This window comes from Haemaphysalis longicornis, unplaced genomic scaffold (assembly GCF_048455015.1).
Source record: "Haemaphysalis longicornis isolate Haplotype H1 unplaced genomic scaffold, Haemaphysalis longicornis Haplotype H1 scaffold_7, whole genome shotgun sequence".
NCBI lineage: Eukaryota > Metazoa > Arthropoda > Arachnida > Ixodida > Ixodidae > Haemaphysalis > Haemaphysalis longicornis.
The window spans coordinates 42,515,378-42,525,839 of record NW_027526422.1 but is presented as its reverse complement, the minus strand read 5'-3'; the positions used below and the strand labels follow the sequence as shown (position 1 = coordinate 42,525,839).

The window sequence follows — 10,462 nt, the reverse complement described above, 5'->3', positions numbered from 1 at the left end:
CGCACAGCGGCGCGAGAGGTCGCGCCACGCTATCACAGGGCATGCAGCAAGAATGCAGGGGGTAAGCCTGCACCTCTGCTCGGCGATTACACCGTCTGTCTGCCCCGTCTCCGCGTGCGCTCGTAGCTCAATTGGTAAGACAGCGGGCTCTCACTCTGCTTCTCTATTCGTTTTAGGTTCGCTTCTTGGTGGTGCCAGTAACACCTTCTATTTGTTCGCAGGAGTTTTTTGCTGACGCCGGCGGTCGCGACAGAACTCTTGGCTGGTAAAGGTAAAAATCTTTGCTTTAAAAGAAACGCAAGCACGATGTAGCAGTAAAGAAGCCTGCCGCAGTAATTCGAGAACGACCTCGACCTCAATCTAATTGTTTGCTTTCCTGGACGCTCAGACGACGCACGCGTACATCCCTACGCTTCGTGCAATCTTGTTTTTTAAGCGATCTGGACATACAAGTGGAAAGTCATGGCGCGGGCTCCACGTCCGCATTCAAGACATCTACACGCATAGAAAGTCGAACTCCATCTGGAAGCATGTTGTTTTTATTTACAAGGCCGGAGCACATCCCAGCGATCCATGTTGTGAAATGTGAGTCCCTGCCCTCTCTAGGCGTTTGTTGCAAGCTTTAATTTCATCAACGACTTGCTCGAAATACAGCATTTCAGTACATTACAACACCGGGGAAGGTTTCGTTGTCCGTGGGTGGCATGTCGTTGCGTCGCAGGTATTTCCGGCGTACAAGCCGAGTTTGCTGCCAGTGACTCGGTCAGCGGATATATACGGCGCACATAGTAGCGTATCCCACGCGTCACGTCCGAAGTGCGTCCTGTATCACGTACTGTACTGTATCACGACACTGTATCACACACTAGCACAATAAAGTGACTTTCGAATGGTCGCCTACACTGTCGGTTTTTGCGGATCAATCAGTCCTCCATCTGTAGAACCATCACTTGGGCGTGTCGGTGGTGCCATCCGTGGGGTCCAAAAGTTTTTTAGATACATTCACATCCTTTATGCTCTGCGCAGATTCCTTTTTAGGTGTCATTTTCCTCTTAACTAACTTTACGGCCCAGATGACGGACAAGAATGCGTTGGCGGCAGCCATAGTGTGAAGAACGCCTGCATACGATCCCAGGTTGTCCCTGAAGTAGCCTGTAATGTAACAAATGAAATATTAGAGCCGACACTGCCTTTACCCTACCTGCCCACAGGTAACACATCCCATCACGGGCGCAATTAGGCAATAAAGTTCTCCACTCTAATAGAAAAGCCTGTATTATTCACTATTTTACTCAAAGTTGAGCTATGGAATTTTAGTATGGGGTACTACAACAGCTTCTAACTATGATCGACTAATTATTTTGCAGAAAAAAGTATTACGCATGTTCGAGAACTATCGGGGTGATAAACGCGAACTTCGAACACAACCTCTTTTCAATAAATATAATATGCTAAAGGCGGACCAAGTATACTACTTTAAACTTTTGCAGTGGATCCAAAAATCTGGAATTTATAACAAACCATCGGATGACGGCTCTAGGGCGTACAATATAAGACGTCCTAAGCACGGGCTGCCTGCAACACGAACAAATTACGGTAGGCAGACGTTACACTTCCAAACCCTTAGCATGTTGAACAGGAGTCATATATGTATTGATTTTAATCGGTCTTTTCCAATTTTCAAATGTGCATGCGGAATGTTTATGATTGAAAATGGTGTCGTGTATACATCGGCATAGAACTGTGGAAATGAATTTGCTTGAAATTTTCCTTGCGTATTTAAACAAATTTGCGCATTGTGTGACATGTTTTGCAAATTTTAAATGTTTGCATCGAGTTGTTTTATTTTGTTTTAAATGCTATGTAACGCGTGCCATTTGTTACGTACTTGGAATGTACTCTTTGTGTTTGTGCATGACATGGAATCGTTCCGAGTATTGTTGTTGTCGTTGTTTTTTTTTAAGTATCGTTTGAGTTCTATTCAACCTTATGTTAAATGTTTGAATGTTCTATTCTAAGTACTGTGTATCGCGTGTCTTTTGTTGCGTGCTTTAGGACACGTTTTCTGAATTGCCTTCTACGCTGAACTGTAGGGGGGCAGAGGAGGCTTTGTCAGGCATACCGCCTATATCTCTGCCCCCTCACGGATAGCACCCGTGGAAACAATTCTGAATAAAAAAAACTGCTTTCAAGCATGGTTACACTAATAAATGTTGCACTTTAAGAACGCTCCAACAATGCCACATCGATTACTGAATGCTGCGCGCAAGTAGTTTTTCCCGTAGGGCCAGCGACCCTTTATTTAGCCGCGTTTGTGTGTTCAGTACCCGAAAAATTCTTCAAATCACCAAATTAAAAGCAAAGTTTGAAACCGATATTTTGCCCCGAATGCATACATCGCACACGTGGCGCAAATGTAAGGTCTCCGTTCGCTTTGAAACACTTTCAATGAACATTACCAAGCTTACCATAAAGCTGACACAAGCTGTCAAGGAGCTGAACCTGCAATTGTACACATATTCACACCGCGCCAACCGAAACCTACGAAACAACGGCTCCCTCCTTATCATTGTACCTCTACTGTCCCTGCGAAATTAATTTAACGTAGTGCTCTCTTGCAACACAAAATCTACGCTCATACTGCTGCGAGCGTGACGCTGGACGAAGAAAATGACCAAACGCACGCTGGGTAGCGGCACGTTCCAGTGTCACGTCCAGTGTCACCTTGGCTAGCCGCATGAGCTAGTAACCGCCTCACCCATCTGCCGCTTCATGCTGCGATTTTGCAGCAACAATATATTTGAACCTTTCGTGTAAGCATTCGTTCCTAGCAGGGAATCTCGGTTTCCCCAGAAGCACAATTTCAGTGTCTTACCCAGGAAGGGAGGACGCAGTAGCAACGCCACTCCCACGCAAAAGAGCAGACCTCCGAACATGACCGGCAGCCTCTCGACGCCGAAGTCCTTCACCAGAACCGGGGTTTGAATCGCAATCCGTGATCCACAAGTCGTCCCTATCAGCGTGGAAGCCGCCAGCATGGCGTACAGTGGTCGAAAGCACGCGAGCAGCTCAAAAGCCGCCCCTTGGACGATAAATCCTAAAAACATAACCAGTTCGATGCTGAAGAGGTTCGAGTTAATGGCTATTCCAGCGAGGGGCCTGAAAACAATGTCGCCGACGGAGAACGCCTGCAGTAGGAACACTGACTCCGAAGGCTCTATACCACGGTCCGCAGCCAAGTCCGTTGATAGCAAGGTAAACAAAGCCATCCCGAAGTTGACTGCTGCGAATGACACAGCACTTACGAAAAACGCGAGCGTCATGAAAGGTTTCACCGCATCTCGTAACTTCACCAACTCGTTTGCCTTGAAACGACTCATGAGGGGATGGCGGGTTTGGACGCATATGTCGCGGTCAACGGTGCAGGCAGTTGCGGCGCCATTTTTTGTACCTCCACTGGCACAAAACAGCTGCTGCTCGTTGGTCGTTGTCTCGTTTTCGTAAGGCCCATTTACTTCTGCACAAGATAAAAGGGGGGCAAACTTTTTGGAATCGGTGTCCCCGTCCAAATCGTTCATTTGTCCCGATCCTGACTTTGTTGGTGCACGTGGCTGCACAGGGCTTCTCAGAGCAAAGGAGAAAGGGATTCCATTGAGCAGGATAGCGCCGTACAGGAGGAACGCCCCTCGAATACCGTACGTCGTGCGAAACCACTCGATAAGGGGCGGAACAGTGAAGTTGTTGAGGCCACCGACAGTGAACATAAGGCTGCACGCTAGAGTCCGCCGCTTGTCAAAGTGCTGAGCCACGAGGACGTTGACGCCGACGTAGAGGGCGGACAATGTGACACCTGGAAAAAGAAAAAAACAAACTTAACTCGAAATCTAAAAGAGCATTTCCTTTAGTTTGTTGTGAAAAATGCCAACCAAATGGCCATTATGCACCCCCTGCATTTTTCGTAAGTATTCACTTGATCTCGGGCCACGAGAGAAACCAACAGAGCGCGCATGGTATTGAGCGAATCGCGTGAACGACAGCATCTTCGCGACATGGAGTAATCACAATCACTATATATGCGTTGTGACATTTCTCTGTTCACGATCTCCCAGCTTCGCTTTAAGAAATATCGCAAGCCTTCAGCTCCAGACACAAGTTTTTCGCGTATTCTAGAACCTCACACATACTCCAAAAATACGCGCCGTTTATACAGGTGGGCTGTTCGGTTCGTCAATCAGTACAAATTCTCGTCGTGTAACAGATAGTTTCTTTTTCCGTGTAGCTCCCTGTTTTCAGGGCTCTTCTGCGGGGCCTTTCTAAGAGAGTCGTTATCAGCGCCCTGAGACACATTGCTGTCGACGATAAGAGGTTTTTATAGGACACTCACTGCAACCTCGGGTGCAGGCTTTACGAGTTCAAAGGAACCATCAGATATCTGCCTTGTTCTTAACGCGCGTGTAGCTGTTGCCTACGGCCTGTAGCGTTTCTGTTCTATTTTGCCGCTATTTTGGACCTTTGATCGCTTCCTGTTACCATGAAGCGTGTTTCCGAACTTAAATGGCACGAAGTACTGCCCACAGCTCTCGAGCTCTCCCATCTTTGAATTTGGTTTCCGATATTGTAGACAGCGCCACTAATTGAAACCCCCGTAACGGATTGAAGCAATAATGACTCTTCAGCTAGGGTTAGCAAAGAAGCTGGAAGAAGGTTAGGGTTAACTAACGCACAGCCGGCAAGGCAGTGTTCTATAGAACATCGCATACCGGGAAGGCTATGCGCAGTCTACGTTCTTTTGACTGATAGTCTGATATATATGCAACTGCCTACACGTTGTTCACAGGCCTCGGGTTAAGTTTTAACGCCGAAGAGTCCAGGACAATGGACTTTAGCGATGTCCCGCTCAGCAGCCGAGTGCAGCAAATCCTGAATTACGATTCACAGAATTCCATCGATGCGCCCAACACATGAGGGACGCATGACAACATAATCAGTTTCTTTACTGAGGAGTAAAGTCCAAGAGTGAGGCCCAACCAGATCTCGAATTTCGCACCCGCTAATTGCAGCGTGTACGAGACCCGACAATTAAATCCCACCATCTGGCAACAAGCGGTAAGAAAATGAAACGTTGCCAAGAGCCGCGAGGGGTCCGCGGCATCCATATTGTACTGCCGCGTTCACAGCCTTTCAACTTTTAACACGAAAGTGTTTTATTCCGTGGTGAACGAAGATTTCATTGACGTCATATACGTCACGGAAGTGACGCCAGTACAACGAAGCAAGCGGCCTGTAAAGGGTGCACCCCTGCACACAGGGTCTTCTTGGAGGGAAGCAACCTTTAGTACTAAAGAATACGTTATACTTGAGGTTGTTCGTTTTAGGGCTTTATATTTTAACACGAAAGTTTTTTTTTTTGTACCGGGATCCACCAAGATTTCACTGACCCACCTGGAGAACGTCGCTCGTCAAGCCCACCCACAAGACAGCCACCGACCCTCAAATCATGCTCAGCTGCAGATGTCGCTGCACATTTCACTTTTGTCTTTTACCGATTCCTATGACAGGGGAATCGACCACAGTTTTTTCATGAATGTCATGTCAAGTTTTTATCGTTAAGGGTTTTTTGTTGATTTTTTTTTACTTTTGAATTTACAACTTTCATGTAGTCCGAACAAGTTGGTCAAAACTGCGAGATGGCTCAGCCGGCCCATTTGCAGTCACACAAGACACCGAGGTTGGGTATACCCTGGTGTCTGGTTTATTGAAGCAAAGGGGCCAGTCGTGGGTGTTGGCATAGAATCATGTTTCAGGAGCATCGGGATAGACGAAGCACACAAGAAAGAAGTTGACAGTCTGCGTTCGTCTGTCCCGCTGCGCCTGAACCACGTGTCTGGTTTTCAATGTCCCTGCATTGTTTTGTTTGCCCCAAAATGTCATGAGAGATAGCACGCATAAACGACAATAACACACAGCGAAGTCCGCTAAAGAGTTCGCATCTAAACATAAGGTCGCTTGACATCAGGAATGCACGGAGGGAGTCATGCGCAGCAATGTGTGACCGTGAGCAACAAGTTCCATGCGATTAACGGGACACTGGGTGCATGTGAGGCTGAAGGATCATGACAGGCTGTGAAGGACATGCTACAGAGGCCCTGCAGAAGGGACTACCGGCTTGTTCTAAAACGCATGCCTGCGAACGTTTCTCCCTAGGACGAGCGCTCAAACTGGTCGAAACAATTTATCAGAATACCCCGACTGATAAGAGTGAAATACCTGAAGCCCCAGAAGTAACAAGAGAAGCTAACCTTCGTGTAAGTGCGTCACAACTCCGCTGTCAGACAAACAGACCGTTTGGCAACGCATGGTTGGAGAAATAAGAACATCCTGAATGTTATAATCGGAATGCACAGTGTTCTCCTTTTACAGAAAAGCTATTAACCACTCGTTGGTGAGAAACGTTTGCGTCCATCCACCACCACCAACAACAAAAAGACCTCTCGACCTTTCTTTTGTTAACTTTAACTCAAGTGTTCCCGCATTTGCTTGTTTTATAAAATTGACTACCGGAACACCATTCTAAACCTAACACTTTCCGTTCATCCTTTATTCATAAAAGCTTGGTGGGGCACGTTGCCTAACCTGGTCTAACCCATGGCCGCCTTGTACGTTTAGCAAATTGATGGTTACATCATCCATTGTTCGTATCACCTTCATTCCACCGGGATGTAACAATATGGCCTCGATTTGCCCATACACATAAACTCGGCGTACCAACAATCCGCAATGGCATGCATCTCGATTCTTTTATCCCTAAAAGTAGGGATTGTTGGAACCACCCTCCTCTCTCCATCGCCTTCCTCCCGGATTCCTCTGGCCTTTACTTTGCCGTGCATAACAACGATATTCGATAATGGGCATTTTGCAATAAAATGTTTGTCTCTCTATATTAAAACTTAAACCATTGGTGTTTTAAATAAGTCAATGAATTCAAGCGACGACTCATTCATATGGCACCGGCTGACCCACCGAAGCTGTTCCGGCTTTATTGGGTTGCACACACTCAAGAAACAAAACATCCAAATGCCTAAGCCTCAATGTTCACTTGAACGCGTATGATGTCTTGCTTCCGCTTCGCGTTTTCCGAATGCTTTGTAATCTTGCTATTTGATACGATTTGCTTTGCGATCCACCTCAAAGCTTTCGAATGGCTTCGATCTGCCTCCTACACTTTTCGACACTGCTCGTTTCTGCCGCCGTGTGAAGTTAACGACCGTAGTATATTTTACTGCCTGTATGTTGTCCGTTGGCTGCGTTGTTCCGCTGCCTTCCATTGAGGTGTATTCGCGTGGACGACCACCTCTCGACAAATCTCGAGCTACAAAACACCTCGTGAGTTGTGTTTTGGAACCCTCTCACCGAACCTACTCCTCTACTTTATTTCTGTGCACTCACATTTGCCGGCGTGCGTGCACGCTCTCTCCTCCTCCTAAGAACGCATGCAGGCACACATATGCAGCCGGGACTATCACCGGCAGGCGGCCGGGATTATTGAGGGTCCAGCACAAGCGCCCACACAAAGGCATTTGGGTAAGGCCATGATAACAAAGGCCGATACGAGCGAATAGTTTAGGTGACCCAGATGAAAAGACGTTAATCGGTGATATTGAAACCGACCAATCAAATTGCAGATAATACAAAACGCAAGACGGGACCGGTGCACTCATCACGGGCCGGAATTCACGGCCGATGCATTCATACGGTGCATTCAGCAACCGATGCGTTCACCACGGCCGTGATTGACGGCCGTCTCGCAATAAATAGGCAGCCTGTCCGGTGCAGGATGCCTTAGGCAGGATGCAGGGTGCCTTAGACAGCCACTGCTAAAGTGCAACGACTACTGAAACGAAAGAATGAACTTTGAAACAAAATAGTTGTGTGTTTGGTTGCCAAAATAACGTGAAAAGTAACCCGTTACTTTTCGGGTAACTCACGCGTTCCTTTTGAGAACCCTAACGAGTAACGTAGTTAGTTACTTTTTGAGAAAAGTAATGAGTAACGGTATTTAGTTACTTGTTTTGGTAACGTGTACATATCTGCTGAGCTCACACAACCGCAGTAACCTACCTATGTGTACGTCCTCGATACTCAAACGGATCAGCTCGCTAGGCCTTTCTCGGAAACCCTAAATTGCCCCGCCCCCCCCCCCCCCCCCCCCGCCTTTCTTTTGGTGCGGCAATATTTCTACGAGACGGGCGCAAGGAATAATGTGTTATTTGGCCAAAATTCAACCGAAAAATAGGCACATTCAGTGCCTGCAGGCACTGAACCTACCGCTTACGTATGATACTCAGCCATCTTTGCTACCATTCGAGTCTGTTGTGCCGCTTGGGCCACCGCTCTCAGAGTCACCCCGCAGGTCGTCTTCGTTTCCGTTAAAATGGTTTGTAATTGGAAACTTCATAAATTACTTGGCCCTAACATCAACTCGAGCCCGCTTCCACGCATCTGAAATCCATCTTGCGATGGTTGCGTAGAAAAGGGGTGCTTAGATTCGCGTGCAAACTTCTTGTTCCAATTTTTTTCGCGAGAGTAGGGAGGAGGGGGGGGGGTTGCTTAGAATGGGGGGGTGCTTAGAACCGAGTAAATACGGTATGTTGTGTCTTAACACTCCGTTTTCGTGTTGTTTTGTGGAAACTCACCCAAGCTTCAGTCCTAACTTTCCTTATCCTTATTATTCGTTTCAGGGATTGTATAATAAATATGCCTGGGAAATTCGCTTAATAAGGCAGATAATTTGAAGGTGGTAACGTGAATGTTTTGTGCATGGAAGATTGCTACTCAAGGTGTTTGATTTTCGAGGGATCTTACGCACGTGCTCTGCGCAGAGTTTAAAGCGTCTGTTGTTTTGCGAGCTTTGTTCATACGGCAGTTACAGTAGGTCAGACCAAAAGCTTTTGTTTTTTTGAGGCCCCTTTTCCTGCATATGGAATGTGCTAGTATTATCACTCCTGCGGCTTCCACAAGAGTTCGCTTACCGTGAATGACGCCGAAGAATATTACGATGAATAGAATGTTGGTCGCAAAGTAGCACAGGCTGACAGCTGTGCCTGTTATGGCCGAGCAGATAAGCAAGACTCTTCTACACGAGTACAGCCGGCACAGGAATCCAGTTACAGGACCTGCGCGGAAACACATGGGATTATAAAAGGTTAACAAAGAGGAAAAGAGTAGGGGAGGAACAGGAAACGTAGAGGAGGAAAATAAACTTGTTCTTTGCCTGTGTTTCGTCCCATTCCGTTTTTTTTTTTTTTTTTTTTGTAGGAAATACCGATAGCTTCTTTTTGCCCCAGTTGACTCCAGGATTCCGGTCCACGCACATTGGAAAGCGCATGCCGTCCGTAACCGAACGGGATTTGGATTGGATTGAATAAACTTTATTTAAGCCGGCAGAACGACGTTTTTACGCGCCGCGACGCGGGTCTCGGCGTCGTCCACGCGGTTAGCTACTACTCTGCCGAGACGTGAGCTCGCCGTTGCCGACTCGCGAGTCTCGCGCCTCTCGAGTGCCTGCAGGACCTTCTGGGCGGCTTAGTGTTGATGCTCGTATGTGTATCTTCTTGCGGCTTCTGGAAACCGTGGCGGGACGGTTCTTGACGTCGCTTCCACAGGGTTCATGACACAGACCCTCAAGATGTGCTTGTGGTCTGCAGTCTCTGAGCGAACCCGGGTGAACGTCCGAAATAACGTAACTCAGCACAATGGTCTACCAATAAGTTTTTGCAATTTAACCTATTGCCATAATATTGTGGCCGAGTGTCATCCTTCACTAAATAGCGCGGGTTGCCAGTGAGGTTACCAATTTTTCTATGGCACCCATGAGCGATCCCCTCAAAAATCGGTCACTTTGCTATCTGTGGTTATCAGATTTCCGTAATAAACTTGGACACGAAATGTCTGCCGGAATTCAGTATGCATTTGTGCCTTAGGTCTAAAATTTCCCGGGATTCGTCACCACTACCCGTCCCCAAATCGCTACTGCGTAGCTGTGGCTTGGTGCGCGGCTGCCGCTTGGTAACAAGTGGTGTCTGCTCTCAGTCGCACGCTCTCTGCACGAGGTCCGCTGCGTCACAAGGTTGTAGAAAATGCTAAACGCACTCCATTCATAGTATTGCATGCGCGGTTATACATTTAATGAACTTTTTTTTCTTACCCAGCAAGACGACAACCTTCTCCTTCGCTTTAAAAATATTCGTTCTTCTTTCACCCCCCCCCCCCCTTTTCAGCAGGTCTGAAAAAGCAAGCATAGGCGAGTACGATAGGGGGAAAGAGGACAAAATGCGCCAGCAGCCCTTACAAAAGGTTGTCGTCGTGTTGCTCTAATTGCCATGCACGGCCGGCTTGTCTTTTTCGTACACGGCTAACATGCACGTCACTGAGAGAGACGGGATATACGCTTTGGACCGGCTCG

The 10,462-nt window shown here is 47.3% G+C and overlaps 1 protein-coding gene across 2 annotated transcripts in view; it reads right to left on the bottom strand.

Moving 5' to 3' along the window:
- Positions 1–517: 517 nt before the first annotated feature.
- LOC144145360 (monocarboxylate transporter 3-like) overlaps positions 518–10,462 on the bottom strand; it is a 35,406-nt gene continuing 25,461 nt past the window's right edge. For both annotated transcript variants that reach the window (XM_077676930.1, XM_077676931.1), the window contains 3 exons: positions 9,030–9,173; positions 2,876–3,850; positions 518–1,152 (listed from right to left, as the gene is read on the bottom strand). In XM_077676930.1, the coding sequence (XP_077533056.1) occupies positions 947–1,152; positions 2,876–3,850; positions 9,030–9,173 (1,325 nt within the window). In that variant the 3' untranslated portion in view covers positions 518–946. The remainder of the gene's footprint in view (positions 1,153–2,875; positions 3,851–9,029; positions 9,174–10,462) is intronic.